This window comes from Mytilus californianus, unplaced genomic scaffold (genome assembly GCF_021869535.1).
Source record: "Mytilus californianus isolate M0D057914Y unplaced genomic scaffold, xbMytCali1.0.p SCAF_2, whole genome shotgun sequence".
Taxonomy (NCBI): domain Eukaryota; kingdom Metazoa; phylum Mollusca; class Bivalvia; order Mytilida; family Mytilidae; genus Mytilus; species Mytilus californianus.
The window spans coordinates 137,736,160-137,755,605 of NW_026262668.1; the positions used below are offsets into that span (position 1 = coordinate 137,736,160).

A 19,446-nucleotide genomic window follows, 5' to 3' on the forward strand; every position below is an offset into this window, starting at 1 on the left:
GCACCAAATATTAATGTGTAAAAATTATATATCTAGGTTTCAAATTACAAAATCTCTATCCTATGCTTTGATGTTGATCTAAGTAACTACAATGGTGGCAGACATAGAGATAGTTTTCATGTTAGAACTGTTACAGGTTATTTAACTACAATGGTGGCCGACATAGAGATAGTTTTCATGTTAGAACTGTTACAGGTTATTTAACTTCTCAATTTTCACAAAATAAACAAGTTGGATAAATTCATGGATATTATGAAATCAAAGAGCTGAAAGCTCTGAGGAAAAATGACGCCACTGTCTCTAATATTGTGATATTTTTTATGCAAGTCTTGATTTTCACATACCGTAATTAGTTTAACATTCCAACATGTCTCATAAGCATATAATTGATATTCGTATATGTGTGTGTTATGTGAAGATGACAACTGGCTGTTTTTTTAGTACAAATGTATAGGTCAAGACTACCTGAATGATCTACAGTATCCAATGACTACTGGCTGTTTTTTTTCTATAAATAAATAGGTCAAGACTACCTGAATGATCTAAAGTATTCTAAGTAATGTGATTTTTGTCTTGCAATTACATTTTTCTAAATCAAGAATATAGACTACTAGTATCCTTTTCAAACCAAATGATTATGAATTAAGAGCCTGTTGTTATCAAGCTCTTATACCCCACATACTCATTAAATGAAAGAACCTTAGTGAGCGCGCTCACATACCCCACGTCCCCACATTGTCATTGGAGAAATAAAATAAGTGTAAGAAAAAAAAATTGTATCAGAAAAAAAAATTGAATCATAATTTCCTGTCAATATGCACATCTACATAGTACGTCCTTATTATCTACACAGTTTCATGAAATTCTGTTGTGTGGTTTGAGAGGAGTTGCGATGACAAAAAGTTGCAGTAGTATATTGGGCAAATAAGTTCAAAGGTGCGTAACTCCTGGAAAAAAAATTGAATCGTAATTTCCTGTCGATATGCACATCTACGTAGTATGTCCTTATTATCTGAAAAGGTTTCATGAAATTCTGTTGTGTGGTTTGAGAGGAGTTGCGATGACAAACTGTTGCAGTAGTACATTAAAGTAAATAAGTTCAAAGGGGCGTAACTCCTAGAAAAAAAATTGAATCGTAATTTCCTGTCGATATGCACAACTACATAGTATGTCCTTATTATCTTAAAAGGTTTCGTGAAATTCTGTTGTGTGGTTTGAGAGGAGTTGCGATGACAAGAAACAGGACTGACGGGTCAAAAACATTATACCCTCCGCAACTCGTTGCGTGGGGTATAATAAGTTACTAGTGACCTAGTTATTTCTGTTACTTGAAGCAAATTATATTTCTGTAGATTTAGACAATAGTATAATATTGTTTTACTAGTTTTATTTCACCTTGAAGATTAGACAAATAGGGATACTCCTTTGATTTTTTATTTCATGTCAGTCAGGTCGTTTTATATGAAACTTGAAACCACTTCTCTGCCATATTGTTATTTCATAACAACTCTGCCCTTGACCACGTTGACCCATGTAATTGATATTCATTCTTTCAAATGTCTGTCTCCATTTAAGTTAATGACATTGAACAATCATGGTATTAAACACAATTTTAATAGTGATAATGCTGTTCTAGTAGGTCACCATATATTCAACTTGGGTAGCATTCCAGTTATTGAAATTTGTGTCAGATTAGAACAATGATCTAGACCTTTAGGAATGGATCTTACAATTTAATATGGAGCAATAGTATGGGACCCCTACACGGTAACAAAAAAAAACCAAGCTTGAAAGGATACAACGTCAAGCGGCAAAATCTATCACCAGAAATTACAAGTCATGAGAGGATGGACGGGATACGTCTCTAAAATGCTTGCCTAACTGGAACTACAAGAAGATCTCCAGACAAGACGAACAAGGAGTTGAAGCCAGAAGTTAATATTTATGTAAAAAGTAGTTGAGGGGCTGATTCCCGCTATTGAACCATACTGCCATTCTATAATATTATTGCGTAAGTATTTCTGTATTGTCCTTGTTATTGGTCCATGTCTTGGTGTATTGGTCTGAGGCGAAGCCGAAGGCCAAAACTGATGGCCGAGGACCAACAATAAGGCCAATACAGAAATACATGTAATAGTATCTTTATTAATTAACTACAGTGTTACAATATTTTTTTATTTCATTTCACAAGAGATAAACATTTTTACCTTGAAGTGGAACTATCCAAATCTCAGTTTCTTTTTATAAGATGCAATATCTAATGATTTGGTGCCGTTTCCATGTATCTTCAGCCTTTTCTCATCTGATGAATTTTTCTACCCTTTCCAGTTACTATAAAGTGTTACAACTTTAATTTAGACACAACACATAAATAGTAATTGGAAAGGTACTGCCATTGCATGTGTAATGCAAATATATTTAAAAAAAAAAATAATGTAAGAGTTGAAATTGATACAACTATCCATCATTTTGTCCATAAGCCAATTGACCAAAGAACGAAGATTTGCACAAATACAGAATGCATATGCCTGGTTCGGGTTTAAAAATAAAAGACCGTTTACAAAACATGAGAAGCGAAAGTAAACAGTAAAAATCGATTTGTACCATCGACATGATGAAATTATGAGGTCGTCAAGAAATGAACTTTGTGATAATTTACTCGTTCCCCAAACCTGAAATAATTCCATCGTACTTTCAAAATGCTTTTCAAATGAATGGGACCGTCTTTAACCTAAAATATATGCCATACTGAACGTTTCAGCTTGTTTATGGTGAGTAAATAAAAACTGCGTCGTACAAACAACTGTTTACTTTCAGTTTGAGTTTATCGTGACTTACGATCTAAAAACTAGAGACGTTCCGAAATCCTGTTTTGGCCGGATCAGAACTCGGCCAATACGGAAAAAAATCTGTATTGGCCGAGTTGACATCTTATATTGCATATGCAGTTTTCATCATATTAAGTACAATAACAGTGTAGTTAATTAACAATGATACAGTTACAGACTCTGCTGCTATAACTTTGTAAACAAAGATTCATACGCACCGCGTGGGTATAACCGTATTACTAATTTCCGATTATTAAAATCTTCGTAAATCTGGATAAAGACCAGTTTCTATCCAATGGATATCAAAAAGATTCCGATTATTACTTTTTTAATGATTGTAAAGTTGAAATGGCATGAAAGGCTGACATTATTTAGGAGAACTATTTTGTCTAGCGATTGCTGATCATTGGAGGGTAAAAAGTCCAACACCATAACAAAACGGATCTATTTATCATGTATACATACCGATTGTTTACGATTGTAAGACATGTGCATAAAAGTGAAAGCTCGAATAAATATGAAAAATATAACAAAGGGATAGCTCCAAATACCATTTAATAACAAAAAACATATGGACAGGTCAAGATATCTTTTTGGTAAATAAAATATAAAGTATGTAAACTGGTTCCGTCCGACTACAACACTTTGTTCGAGTGTAGCGTAATACAAGCAGATTTCAGTTAGTATGTAAAATAGTAAATATGAAACCGAGTGCGGTAGGCGGAGGCATAATCAACTTCCGTTAGTTCTGGTCAATGGTATCGGAAACATGCCGCTGATAGCGTCATTTTCCAAAAAATAAATTTCATTAGCATTTCCTAGAAATCTTTTTTAAACCTATAATTTAAACTTTTATACGGTAATTACAAATCAGTTACTAATATTTCTTAAAACCCAATTGCAATGATATATCTCTTGAAAAACACTCTCTCTGACAGCAGTTCCCCAACAAAATGAAGATTAACATATTTATCGTGACCTTCCATTTTTGAAATGCATAAATAATTCAAAAACAAAACAAATATGAAATGCACCAATTATTATCTTGTACTTTACAATAAAAAAAAACCAAATTTGTTCCAAAACATAGAAACATAGGAAGAAGCAGACATTGAAGAATCCGCTTACATCTGTACATAATGTTTAAATAAACAATACAAATTTACATCTATGGAATATATGTCTTATAATAATACATCTTATAGTTTAATGCCATTGATAGTGATCAATAAAAACTGAATCTTAGTTATCCATTTACTTGAACCAATTCTGAACTGTTACTTTAAATTTTACTGTGTTATTGCTTATCACAAGTATCTCATAACTTAAAATTATCAGACAGGAATCCAAGAAATAATGTTGATTCCACACTGATTGTGTATGTTTCCCCCCTCCCATGTCTTTTTTTTTATAAAGTAAATGACAGGCATCTTGATTCCTTTTCAAGTACTTGAATCATTACAATCATTTCTCTTATCAATATTATTATGCAATTTTGATTAAAAAAGAAAATCAAGTAATAACTGACCAATATCAAAATCTAATGCTTCAGTACAACTTCTTCTTTCTTCTCATAGCATTGAAAAATCTTATTTGAATATGCCTAACGATGTATAAAGTCAAAAATCCAATCACTTATTTATTCAGATTTCGTGTTTCAGACAGGTGTCGGTTTTTTCTTCCAGCTTAAAGCTGTTCAAATATTTAAGTGTCGTATAATTAAAAACAGTGTTTTACGAACAAAATCACTGCACTGTAGTTAAAAGTAGCATTCCTATGTAATATCTATAAATACAGGATCTCCCTTCACTGGCACTAAATTTGTTTGTAATTTACACATTGTTTTTCAATTTCCAATTACACAATGTAATATCAAATACAACCTTTTATTTTTTATTTTTTTTTGTAATTTTTGCTGATTTTTATGCTTATGAAGTGTTCTAAAATCATTTATCAATAATTTTCAACCCTTTATTAGAAATAAAGGAAATAATTGTTTCCAATAGAAATATCCCAAATAACCATTATAAGACTTGAAACTGACCATAGTTTCATCAAGTGAAGAAAAACTTTTTTTCCTGAACTCCTGTGGCCATAAAGGATGCACAGACATTCATAAATGCTGATTATACACAACCGGTAATGATAGAAAATATATTAAAATTTGATAAAAATTGAAAATAAGAGATCCATTCACTTAAACTAAAGTTAGAGTGCGAAAACCAATGTGTCTTCGGATGAAGACGAGGACGACGACAACGTCATACCAATATACGACCGCAAAATTTGTTTGCTGTCGTATAAAAACCCTTGAAAATGAATGACAGTATTTTGCCTTAAAATTAATGAAAAGTACCCATATTATAAGAAATTTAATTATATACTTAGTTTATCTCTCTTTTGTCCTTATTACTAAAGGAGGCTATTGAAAATCTTAATTAATTGATAAAGGGAATATTACTATTAAACTTTTACCTTTAATTTATCCACCCATAAGTAATTTCTCTTAATAATTGAACACTTAATTCATATGCCATTATACAACAACAGTCTTTGGTCCAGCAGTAACACACTATCACACTAATTTCTGAGCATTAACACACTATGATATGTCTAAATAATAAGGCCATTAACACATCAAAAACCGTTTGTTTTTCTACAAAACTACATCAAATGATTTTCAACATATTTTCTACACTTCAAAAAATCCATATGTGTGCATTCAATGGGTTTTACCTCAGTTTTCACCAAAATGCTTTTGTCTTCCTTTAAAAAAAAACAAAAAGTACATATTTCTATATTGTGAAAGATGAGATTGATTCTACCCTTTCTGAAGCGTTTAACATATATTTAAATGAATCGTTTAAAATCGAATCTATCAAAAATCTTGTTGAAAAATTATAAATTATCATCCCATGGAAGTTTTTCATTCAATAAATGTTGTGTGGCAAGTGAAGGCAGTATTGCAAACTTACAAATACCGGTAGTGTACTAACTTCAACTGTTAACTGAGATTATGAAATATCATTTTTCTTATTTTTTTTCTAATAATATGCAACTCCTCCAATGAATAAAAATGAAACCCATTCTATAGAAATTACAATGATATTAAAATAGCTAAGAAAGCAAAGTAAATAGTTATTTCAGTAAGTATACAGTGTATATAAATCTTATAAGGACATCAGAGAATGTATTATAATAATATGATCTTGTAAAAATCATGGCCATATATATTTCAAGACATTCAATGCCAAGATTATCTCATTTGCACCAATTGTTATTTTTATTTCACAAAATGGAAATCCAATGTTTGATAAGAAGGAACAAAATAAACATGAATTTATAAAATTCATACTGAGACAAAAAATATTATGGATCACAGGAGAATCATTTAAAAGTTTTAAAAATTAAATATACAAGGCTTTAAAAGCATCAGCGTCTCTATAAAAAACAATGGACTGATCCAAATATAACTTGGACCCATCCTCGTCTGACATCACTGGCTGTGTGGCTGACTTTTGGAGGTACAGCAATGATAACAGATGCTGTCATTGGTTCACTAACGCACTTCTTGCCGCAACTTTTCTATCTAGTCTGTTTTGTAAATGTCTATTTGAATTTGTTAACTCCTCTACACGATTTTGACATTCTCGCAACTAAAAAAAAAGAAAAATTTCAAAAGACAAGTCATAGCAATTTTGAACATTAAATTTCATATATATTTGTTAGTTACATTTAATGTCCAACTATTGACAACATTTTTTCAATATCTGTTTAAATTCTAGAAATTATGAAAAATTTTGGAATTCGTAGTAAGATTGTGGTGGTCATGGTAAGGTCATAGTAAAGACGAGCCAAGGTCTTCATGATCTTGGAGGTCCATGACCAACTTTGAACATGCTCAAAACATTTGTAGTGCAGTCGTGGCCAAAATTAGTCGTAGTAGAAGCATAGGAAGGTTGTAGTAAGGATGTAGTAAGATAGGGATGGGCGTAGAAGAATTGTATTAGAAAAGTGGTGCAATGGGGAAGCCAATGGAAAAGATTTTGCTGCGACCTTACTAAGATTTCACTGCGACTATCCTGATTTCACTACATCTTTATTACGCTTCTACTACAATATTGATACAATTAAACTAGGATGAGGAAGACAATAATAAGCTGCTACTAGGCGCTTGCTGTCCTTAGTATGAGCTTACTATGATACTACTATGTCCTAGCCATGATAATTGCACAACCTCATTCTGTTGATATAAAAAAAAGGATGCAATAACTTTTGGTACCTTTGGGGGCATTTTGTCTCAAGGAAACTGGTGTGTACAATGGGAAAGTCAAGATATTTATAGGGACGAAGAGCTTAGTGAAAACGTAGTGGAGTCGTGGTTCGATCGTAGTAGACTAATATTGAGATTGTAATGCGATCAGGAAGGTCTTGGTAGAAGCATACAGAGATTGTGTAAGTCGTGGTAAGGTCTTATTATATGTAGCAAGATCGTAACTAGAAGGTGTTACTTTCGTTGCAGGATCTTATCACAATCATAGCAAGGTCGTGGTATGAACTTGAAAACTATAAAATATTCAATATTCAAGCTGACCATACCATGATCTCACCAGGATCTTATTTTTTTATGGATCGTAGTGGGATCTTCATTGTCTTGGTCTAGTGTGACAGGGCTATCAGATTCAGCAGGATTAAAGAACCCCAAGAATTCAAGACTTTAAATTAAACCCAATTGAAATTGGTCAAGAAATAAGCGATTTATACAAAGTATTAGAAAAGTATTGTTTTTGGCCCTTATTCCTAAATAGCTCTGACCATAACACCCAAAATCAACCCCAACCTTCCTTTTTTGGTATGGAACCTAGTGGTAAAATTTCATAGAGATCCATGGACTTATAAACCCAAGTTATTATCCATAAACCAGAAAATCCTTGTTTTTTGGCCCCTAATCTTCCTATTGAGGTATGGAACCTTGTGGTACAATTTCATAGAGATCCATACACTTTTACTCAAGTTATTGTTTACAGACAATGACGACGACATTGCCATAGCTTTATACAATAAAATGCTGAAATTTTAAATAAGCCTTATAATTACTTTCAATGAAAATATTACCTCTCTTTGCAGTTTTCTTCGTTCTGTTTTTAATTCATCTTCCAGTTTTTCATAATCTTCAGCCTCAGTTTTATATCTTTTAACTTGAGAATCTAATCTATTTACCTTTAATTAAAAGTAGAATATTGTCATATTTCATAGAGAGGTATTACAAATTTACAATTGCAATATTTAATGCCATACGTAAATTGTTATTGTTTACAATGTCCAAAAATTATTATGGATATCAAAATAAATTGTTATAATAAATAATGTCAAAATATATCAAGTCTTAAAGTTCTTTGCTTTAGCAAACTAACTTGTAAGAGATAATCCATTCATTTATTTTTGTTTTCCATCAAACAGTGGACATGTTTTCCAAACTATATAGACCCACATGCTGACAATAAGCTACTTGAATAATAAATAACTCACAGTTCCTTCTAAATTTGTCATATCTTGTTCAGCTTTCTGTAATTTTAATTTATATTCATGAATCTGTTTACTGGCCTCTCCTGTAATTTCAGAATATTGTTTTATTAATTGTTCAAACTTATTTTATCATTCTGGAAAAAAACAATGTATGTTATACCAAATTTTCAACTATTAACTTTGTCTTTTCCATGTTTATGATATGTGTATTTAATCAGATGAATGTTTCATTGTATTATCTACACTCAATCAATTTTCAGGCTGTTAACATAAGGAAATAAATTATCTAATCAACAAAAATCTTCAGGATATCATTATCCAGTGATTGGCTTTTCAAGGAGAAATTTAATAAACTTTTTAGAAACATTAGCTATTGTATTTATTCAATTGGGCAGTTTAAATTGCAAAACTTTAAATAGCCTGACAAAGACCAACTGATTCTGGGGAAAGGTTTTATTTCTTTTTGCAATAAATTTCAAGCTTATCTATTCTCAGTGAATTTATCATTCTCTTTGACCTTGAATTTTGAATCTTGAAAATGGGAAATTCTGGCTGAATCTGAAATTTCTTAATAAATCAATTTTTTTATGATTGGAAATGTGCCAAACTATAATTTCTGTATGGGAAAAATAAATTAAATGAATTTCTTAAATTGAGTATTGTTTAATTTTTGTTTCTTACCAACATCTACCCAACTGATATTCTACTTTAACACCAAACATACATACTTTGTACTTCATATAATTGCATTTCTGGTCCATTCACTTCAGGAACTTCTTTACTTTTATATCGTTTCGATTTTTCTTCATGTAATTCGTCTTGAGAACTCTGAAGCTGTAAAATAATTAGGTTTGTTTTTAATAATTCTGCAAACATGTACATCTTCAAACTTGGTATGTTTGTAATTTGCTTAATATTAATGAATTCTATAAAACTAGACTGATATTGTTCTTAATACATATTCTATATATTTTCTTTCGAGGGTATGTGAATATTTGGCCAAGGTTATAGTTGGTTTATTACTTGTTAAGCCACTGACCAAACATTGAGGTCTGTTCTAATTCAGTAGCCTGCTGGGGCTTCCCCCTATCTCTTTTCTTGTGTTTATAAGTTTTAAAGTTTAAGTTTTCACATTCAAATATTTTTTTTTGTTTTATGTTGTTATTTTTACACTGATCCTACAACTCCTATTTATTTACATGTAAAATATGTTAGGGCTGTTCCATGAAAACATACATGAGACCCATGGAAGGCAATTTGAAATCTCCACTTTGGGTTGGTGTCAAGTACAGTGAAATTCTTAATTTTGCTCTATAGGTGGTTACTCCTTTTTGAAAGTGCCTACCCTGTGTAGGTTTTAATTGAACAGCCTTTACCATAAACAGTAATGTAATTAGAATGCATCAGTTTACTTGTGTGACTTTTACACAATTTATCTGCTTTTAAGCTTTTTTACACTCCTAAGACAGATCAAAATCTTTACATTCTAAACTTGCAAAAACTTGTATTTGCTTATAAGACCATACAGTATTGTTAAAATTATTGACATTGACGAAGGCTATTTGTTAAGCGGAAATATTTGTCAACACGATTTTATTACATCATCTTCGTATATTACCATCTTATTAGTACCGTTGTGCAAATCTTTAGACTTGTATATATATATATATATATATACACGCAAGTTAACAATGACATATGCTCATTTGTTGCTTAAATCCCATCAGTTCTTTCATTTTTTATTACTAACAGTCACATTTTTCTAACTTGATGTGAACATCTTTACTGAGCAATATAATTGAGGTGTGAACATCTTCACTGAGCAATATAATTTATGTGTGAACATCTAAACTAAACAATATAATTGAGGTGTGAACATCTTCACTGAGCAATATAATCTAGGTGTGAACATCTTTACTGAACAATATAATTTATGTGTGAACATCTTTACCGAACAATATAATTTAGGTGTGAACATCTAAACTAAACAATATAATTGAGGTGTGAACATCTTCACTGAGCAATATAATTTAGGTGTGAACATCTTTACTGAACAATATAATTTAGGTGTGAACATCTTTACTGAACAATATAATTTAGGTGTGAACATCTAAACTAAACAATATAATCTAGGTGTGAACATCTTTACTGAACAACATAATCTAGGTGTGAACATCTTTACTGAACAATATAATCTAGGTGTGAACATCTAAACTAAACAATATAATCTAGGTGTGAACATCTTTACTGAACAACATAATCTAGGTGTGAACATCTTTACTGAACAATATAATCTAGGTGTGAACATCTTTACTGAACAATATAATTTATGTGTGAACATCTTTACTGAACAATATAATTTAGGTGTGAACATCTTTAATAAACTGCTTCGCTGAGCGCAGCTAGATACGCCCGCAGAGGTCCAACCCTGAACAGTTGGGGCAAAAATGGACACAATATTCAAGCTTGATTCAGGTCCGAATTTGGATTGTAATTAAATATTTGACATATTATAGGTTTCTGAATAAATGAAGTCAAAGATCTTGAAATTGGTTATATGAATTGAATGTATATTCAATTAAAGATTTCTTGCTGTTGTGCAATACTTAGTAAATCTGTTGTCAGACTATAAACAAATAAAGTTCAATTAATTCTCAATGTCATATTAGAAATTTATGAAAATAAAAAGGGAGCTTACATCAATAGATATAAACAATTCACCAAAGTTTCATGAGAATTGGTGGCAGCATTTTTGAGTTATTGTCAGAAAACTGGAAAATCACCCCTTTTTTAATGAATAAAACCCCATAACTCAGAAATGTAAAATGTAAAATTTATAAAATTCTAACGGGAGCTTACATCAATACATACAAACAATTCACCAAAGTTTCATAAGAATTGCTGAAAGCATTTTTGAGTTTTTGTCCAAAAACTGGAAAATCCCCCCTTTTTTCATAAATAAAACCCTGTAACTCGGAAACGTAAAATCTAAAATTTATAAAAATTAAAAGGGAGCTCATGTCAATAGATATAAACAATTCACCACAATTTCTTGCAAGTTGGTGAAAGCATTCTTGAATTATTGTCCAAAAACTGGAAAATCCCCCTTTTTTTAATGAATAAAACCCCATAACTCGGAAACGTAAAATCTAAATTTTATAAAAAACGAAAGGGAGCTCACGTCAATAGATATAAACAATTCACCAAAGATTTATGCAAATTGGTTAAAGCATTTTTGAGTTAATGTCCGACATGTTGACGACGGACAGACGGACGGACAGATGGACGGACGGACAGACGGACAACGGTATACCATAATACGTCCCATAAACGGGCGTATAAAAACAATATAATCTAGGTGTGAACATCTAAACTAAACAATATAATCTAGGTGTGAACATCTTTACTTAACAACATTAGTTAGGTGTGAACATCTTTACTGAACAATATAATTTAGGTGTGAACATCTTTACTGTACAACATAATCTAGGTGTGAACATCTTTACTGAACAATATAATCTAGGTGTGAACATGTTTACTGAACAATGTAATTAAGGTGTGAACATCTTTACTGAACAATATAATTTACGTGTGAACATCTTTACTAAGCAATATAATTTACAACTTACATCCTTTTTTAAATTTGAAATTTCTTCTGATAATTTCTTTATTTTGTCATCTGAAATAGACAGAATTTAATGGCATTATAATGATATCGCTTTATAATCAAAGAGAAAAGACACATTCAACAATGGCAAATTAATGTGCATCAAAGATCAGAGCTTTATTGCTGTTCTTTCTCTTATCAAGGTCGCTTTAAATGGTTTAAGAAATAAGATTTTCATTAGTACTGTGGATTCATTATAATTTGTGGGGTACCAATTTCATTATGATTCGTGGGGTACCAATTTCATTATAATTTGTGGGGTACCAATTTCATTATGATTCGTGGTGTACCAATTTCATTATAATTTGTGGAGTACCAATTTCATTATAATTTGTGGTGTACCAATTTCATTATGATTCGTGGGGTACCAATTTCATTATGATTCGTGGGGTACCAATTTCATTATAATTTGTGGTGTACCAATTTCATTATAATTTGTGGAGTACCAATTTCATTATAATTTGTGGTGTACCAATTTCATTATGATTCGTGGGGTACCAATTTCATTATGATTCGTGGTGTACCAATTTCATTATGATTTGTGGGGTACCAATTTCATTATGATTCGTGGGTTACCAATTTCATTATAATTTGTGGGGTACCAATTTCATTATAATTTGTGGTGTACCAATTTCATTATAATTTGTGGGTTACCAATTTCATTATAATTTGTGGTGTACCAATTTCATTATAATTTGTGGGTTACCAATTTCATTATAATTTGTGGTGTACCAATTTCATTATAATTTGTGGTGTACCAATTTCATTATGATTCGTGGAGTACCAATTTCATTATGATTCGTGGTGTACCAATTTCATTATGATTCGTGGAGTACCAATTTCATTATGATTCGTGGTGTACCAATTTCATTATAATTTGTGGGGTACCAATTTCATTATGATTCGTGGTGTACCAATTTCATTATGATTCGTGGCGTACCAATTTCATTATAATTCGTGGTGTAATTATAATTTGTGGAGTACCAATTTCATTATAATTCGTGGGGTACCAATTTTCGTGAATATTGTGGGTATATACAGGTTAACCATCAATTTAAGTGTATAATGAAGTACAAATCCTATAGGCTTGTATGCAAACTTTGACAAAAGTAAAAAATCAATTTCCACGAAAAAAATCTTTCCTCAATCCATGAAAATTGGTATCCACAAAAATAAATGAAACCACATCCTGTATAATGTACTTTGAACACTGGTTGGTGATTGTAATTTTTATATGTAATTATTGAAGTAATAGCTATCAGTTCCTCACTAGCAAATGAGTTGTTTGCTGAAAATACACAACTTCTAACAACAAAAAAGGACACATATTTAATGGTATATAAACATATTCTATATCATCATTTTTCAAAGTGATTAAAGCTTGTGTATCTTTATCCAGCACACACTTTTTTATATCAAATTAATTGTGCTCTTAATCGTACAAACTGTTAAATCGAAGTGCTTGTAAGCACTGAAGGGTAAAGATTGCTGTAATTTATCAGTGAGAAGTAAAATTAAATCTACTGCAAAGTAGTGATAAACATTGGAAGATTTAGATATCAAGTCAGTACCATAGGGTTTTGATTGCATTTCATGCAATCTTTACCCAAAAAGCTTGGGATGGGTTGATGATAGCAATACCTACAAGTTATTCAAGTTAAGAGTATATCTTATATGAAATCATGTCAATACATTACCTAACGAGCCTTCTATCTTATCAAGGATATCAGCTGTTTCAGAAGATATTAATAAACTTCCCGTCGTCGATGTTACTGTACCATTTAATGTGGGACATTTTTCTATAGAAAATTCTCCCTCTTCACTTGTTACAAGGGCAAAACCACTTTCCTATAGAATAAATGCTGACAATTTAGATATACCAGACATCACTCAAATTCAAATGTGACTACTTTCAACTTATTTTTGAAGTATAGATCACAATAATGTGGTCATAAACACATTCATTGGAACTGAAGTATAGATCACAATAATGTGGTCATAAACATATTCATTGGAACTGAAGTATAGATCACAATGGCGTGGTCATAAACACATTCATCAGAACTGAAGTATAGATCACAATAGTGTGGTCATAAACACATTCATCAGAACTGAAGTATAGATCACAATAGTGTGGTCATAAACACATTCATCGGAACAGAAGTATAGATCGCAATGGTGTGGTCATAAACACATTCATCGGAACAGAAGTATAGATCGCAATAGTGTGGTCATAAACACATTCATTGGAACAGAAGTATAGATCACAATGGTGTGGTCATAAACACATTCATTGGAACAGAAGTATTTCACAATTTGAATCATGCTACAAAAAGATTTTATCAAAATATTTTCAGAATTGAAATGTAGCAGACTTTTATCAAAAAATGAATGGAAAACTGGTTATTGAAATGCAAACATAACATTAGCTTTCACTGTTGGCTTTAAATAAATAAATGTGAAAGGAGGAAACTTTTGAACCAATAAACCTGAAATTTTGTTATTGCATATGTCCATTTCTTAAATCAGACACATTTGAAAGATACAACCAACCATCTTATGTTACAAGACAGAAAATCCCAAAGTTAATAATTAGAACAGTTCATAATCTTCATATGTAGATAAATTAACACTACAATAATAATATGATAAACATTTCTAACAACGTTTTTTTTGTTTAACATTTTTAAGTTTTTAAATTTGATATACTGAACTTTAAAAGTGTACACTCAAACTTAATCTAATCCTTTTTAGATCTTGCAACATACATGTAAATCATTTTCTTAATGTTCATGATTTACTATTGTTCACAAAGAACTTCATTAATAAATAAAAAATGAAATTGTACCCACTCACCTTTACTAGCTTGTCTCTCAGTTCTAATTGTTCTTTTACACAAGAGAAATTTGTATTTAATTCTGTATAAGATCTTTTCTGGTTTTCTAATTCCTGCAATACATAAAATTCACCATTAACTATCATACACCAATACCATCATGCTGTGAGCTCTTACTCACTAATGGTACCTCCACTATAACTAATCGGTAAATTGCCACTAATTGTCAGTGTTAAACTGTGTTTACTTGTGATCTATATATATATATCGTCTCTGAGATGGTCAGTATCTACCTGTGCTCTTTTTTATATTGTTTGAGATTGTATTTACCTGTGATCTATATAAATATTGTCTGTGTGATTGTCATTATTTACCTGTGCTTTTTTTTACATTGTTTGAGATTGTAAGTATTTACCTGTGATTTATTTTTATATTGTCTGTGATGGTCAGTATTTACCTATGATGTATTTTTATATTGTCTGTGTGATTGTAATTATTTACCTGTGATCTATTTTTATATTGTCTGTGATTGTCAGTATTTACCTATGATCTATTTTTATATTGTCTGTGATTGTCAGTATTTACCTATGATATATTTTAATATTGTCTGTGATTGTCAGTATTTACCTATGATCTATTTTAATATTGTCTGTGATTGTCAGTATTTACCTATGATCTATTTTTATATTGTCTGTGTGATTGTAAGTATTTACTTGTGATCTATTTTTATATTGTCTGTGATTGTCAGTATTTACCTATGATATTTTCTTTTATTGTCTGTGTGATTGTCAGTATTTACCTATGATATATTTAATATTGTCTGTGATTGTCAGTTTTTATCTGTGCTCTCTTTTATATTGTCTGTGATTGTAAGTATTTACCTGTGATTTATATAAACATTGTCTGAATAAACCTGTGATCTATTTTTATATTGTATGTGATTGTCAGTTTTTAACTGCGATATATTTTTTATATTGTGTGATTATCAGTATTTACCTGTGATCTATATAAGAATTGTCTGTGATTGTCAGTCAGTATTTACCTATGATCTATTTTAATATTGTCTGTGATTGTCAGTATTTACCTATGATCTTTTTTTATATTGTCTGTGATTGCCAGTATTTACCTATGATCTATTTTTATATTGTCTGTGTGATTGTCATTATTTACCTGTGATCTATTTTTATATTGTCTGTGATTGTCAGTATTTTCCTATGATATATTCTTATATTGTCTGTGTGATTGTCAGTATTTACCTATGATATATTTCAATATTGTCTTTGATTGCCAGTATTTATCTGTGCTCTCTTTTATATTGTCTGTGATTGTAAGTTTTTACCTGTGATTTATATAAACATTGTCTGAATAAACCTGTGATCTATTTTTATATTGTATGTGATTGTCAGTTTTTACCTGCCATATATTTTTTATATTGTGTGATTATCAGTATTTACCTGTGATCTATTTTTATAGTGACTGTGATGGTCAGTATTTACCTATGATTTATTTTCATATAGTCTTTGATTGTCAATAAAAATCTATGATCTATTTTTATACTGTCTTGTGATTTTCAGTATTCACCTGTAATCTATTTTATATTCTCTCTTTGGTTATCTCTAAAAAGTATTTGTTATAGTACTCCATCCTCGTGATTAAGATCTTACTTGATTCCATTCACTCAATTGTTGATAATAATGTTGAAATAAATATTATTACTTTTCGGAAAAAAATTATTTTCGTATGACATAAATGTTGCTTTTTAAAATCTGTTCAGAAATATATCAGTTACACTCATCGTTTTGTTTAACAAATTTTTTTAACTTTATTTTGTTTTGCCTTCTTCTTTTTTTCCATCATTTCTTCATTTATTCCACTAGGTAAGCTAAGTGTCTCTTCCAAACCTTAAATATATATTATTCTAACGACAAATAAATGGTGTTAATATATACATAAGTGTTTTCCATAAAAACCGGCCGCGTGCCAAATTGACCGTTTCAAACAGTGTTTTGCCCGGTTCAATCGTCATCAGCAAAACAAAATATGTGTGCATATTTTACTTATTAGATTATTTTGAGCGTTGCAATTATTATTTTTGTTCTTGGTTTATATTTACATTTGAGAGTTCCGGTTAGTATTTCTATCGGAACAATCAGCCGTTATCCATCGAACAAGATTTCTTAGGAAAATCCCAAGAGATATCTAGTATAAATACAAAGTCGTGCCATGTGATGAATGATGAAACGTTCAATTACAGATTTTTCCCGGCTAAGCGACACAATGGTGTGCATTTTTACGATAATATATTGATAAAATGCTTTGCTGAGCGCAGCCTGATACGACCGCAGAGGTCAAACCATGAACAGTTTGGGCAAATTTGGACACAATATTCAAGCTTGATACTGTCTGAATTTGGATTGTAATCAAATTTTTGATATAATATAGGTTTCTGACACAAAATAAATGTGGTCTATGATCTTATAAATCCATTGCGCAATTGAAGATTTCTTCTTGAAACTTTTCAAAAATTCGAAATTTTTAAAATTTTGTAAAAAAATATGAATCCTTTAAAAAAATGGGAAAAAAATTCCCCTCCCCCACTTTTTGAAACCCCCCTTGGAGCAATAACCCCAAAACACAATTGTTATTGTCTGGAAACTAGAAAAATGCTTGTTTTTGGCCCTTTTTTTGGCCCCTAATTCCTACATGTTTGGGACAATTAACCCCAAACTCAATCGCAGCCTTCCCTTTGTTATATGGAACCCTGTGGTACAATGTCAGAGAGATCCATACACTTACACACAAGTTATTGTCTGGGAACTATAAAAATGCTTGTTTTTGGCCCCTTAATTCCTAAACTGTTGGCCCCCATAACCCCTAAAATGAATCCCAACCTTCTGCTTTTGTTATTAATCATTGTGGTACAATTTCAGAGCAATCGAAATACTTATACACAAGTTTTTATCCTGAAACTAGAAAAATGCTTGTTGTTAGCCCCTAATTCCTAAACAGTTAGGACCATCATCCCCAAAATCAATCACAACCTTCCTTTTGTGGTATTGAACTTTCTTAAAAAATTTCATAGAGATCCATTCACTTAAATTAAAGTTATTGTCCGGAAACCAATGTGTCTTCGGACGACGACATCATACCATTATACAATCCCAAAAATTTTTTTGCGGTCGTATAATAACGTTTGCATGCATGAGTTTGATTGTTTTTCAATTTTGTTCTGTTGTGTTTAGTTTAATTCGCGAATGAATCAATGGCATGATAATTGATTTGCATGACGGTAGAATAGACCCACCAAGGCCTTCAAACTTAATAAGTGCAGACTTAATTTTTAGAAAAAAAAACTGCTAATAATATGTCCATTTGACAAGCATGAAATCTTAAGTCTTAGAATTTACCAGATGCCACAATTTTGTGTCTAGATTTCAAAATTTTTTCAAAATTTGCCTGATAGGCCAAAATGAATGGAAAATCCTGAAACATGTCTCAAGGTACTTGTATAAATGATGATTAATTGCCTACACACTTTAGTATAATGTTGGTTTGTTTTTGTAATTGGCACTGTAAATATGTATTTGTGTATGCTCTTAAGTAGCATGCATTTTTCACTGTAGTTCTACTATTCTAAATACAAATGTTAAAGCGGCATTAGCTGTCAAATTCATGTTCACCGATTTGACTCAAATTCTCATATTTGATTTTAATATAACATACCAAAACATATATCCAATTTATAAAAAGGATAAAATAAACAATTTACGATGCATGGGCTCGATAATATGAATCAGAATTTCGTGTATATTTTAGTCTAGACGCCATCTAATTAACCAGTGATCAGGAATGTTGTGCGCCATGCGCAAATTGAGCATTTTGGCAAGAAATGGCGCATAGAGTGGCAAATGTCTGCGCCAGTATGGCGCACAATATTTTTTGCTTCGTATCTAAACATTTAGATATAGTAAAATGGATTTCCGATCATGTCTTGGTCTTCGGTTCGTTTGTTAATTTTGTAAACATGCCTTCAGCGAATTGTTGTTGTGTCTTATCAAAAAACTTTACTCTCTTTTGTTAGTCTTGATAAAATAAAAATGATACAAGAAATGCATAGGAAATGTCTGAAACGTCCTCTTATACGGAACGTCGGGAAGAAAGTATGGCAATCGACGAAGACCCAAATTTAATTTCAAAGGAACATGAACATGAACAAGGAGACGGTACCAGTATTAACATTGTAAATAAAGGTTCTCTTAAATATAGACCGGTTTGGGAGAAGTTATGGCCCTGGTTTCTGTATGATGGCAGCCAAATGTACTGCAAATCTTGCCAAAAATCATTTCAACTAACTTTGAATTTAATTGTTCTAGTTTCCTTATTAAGATTCATTTCTTCTTTCTTCAATATTTTGTGCCTCAAAATCTATATCAGCTACTTTTAGTCTGCCATTGTCACAGTTCTAGTAACTCAGTTTATTGTTTTTGCCCAATATTAATACAATGTAACAGGGATTATTTTTATCTTTTATAATGTTACTTCTATGATTGTACTGTATGGTTTGATAATTATTAATATACATGTATGTT

At 31.0% G+C, this 19,446-nt stretch overlaps 1 protein-coding gene and 1 long non-coding RNA gene across 2 annotated transcripts in view; one reads left to right on the plus strand and one right to left on the minus strand.

Moving 5' to 3' along the window:
• LOC127731186 (uncharacterized) lies at positions 1 to 258 on the plus strand. Its single transcript, XR_007995548.1, has 2 exons — positions 1 to 136; positions 196 to 258. It is a non-coding gene; the product is annotated as an uncharacterized LOC127731186 (long non-coding RNA).
• Positions 259 to 4,380: 4,122 nt separating this feature from the next.
• The window catches only part of LOC127731187 (leucine-rich repeat flightless-interacting protein 2-like), a 38,950-nt gene continuing 23,884 nt past the window's right edge, over positions 4,381 to 19,446 (minus strand). The window contains exons 6-12 of the mRNA XM_052240134.1: positions 14,878 to 14,970; positions 13,719 to 13,869; positions 11,984 to 12,033; positions 9,083 to 9,188; positions 8,358 to 8,437; positions 7,944 to 8,048; positions 4,381 to 6,484 (exon numbers count right to left, since the gene is read on the minus strand). Of these exons, the coding sequence (XP_052096094.1) occupies positions 6,377 to 6,484; positions 7,944 to 8,048; positions 8,358 to 8,437; positions 9,083 to 9,188; positions 11,984 to 12,033; positions 13,719 to 13,869; positions 14,878 to 14,970 (693 nt within the window). The 3' untranslated portion in view covers positions 4,381 to 6,376. The remainder of the gene's footprint in view (positions 6,485 to 7,943; positions 8,049 to 8,357; positions 8,438 to 9,082; positions 9,189 to 11,983; positions 12,034 to 13,718; positions 13,870 to 14,877; positions 14,971 to 19,446) is intronic.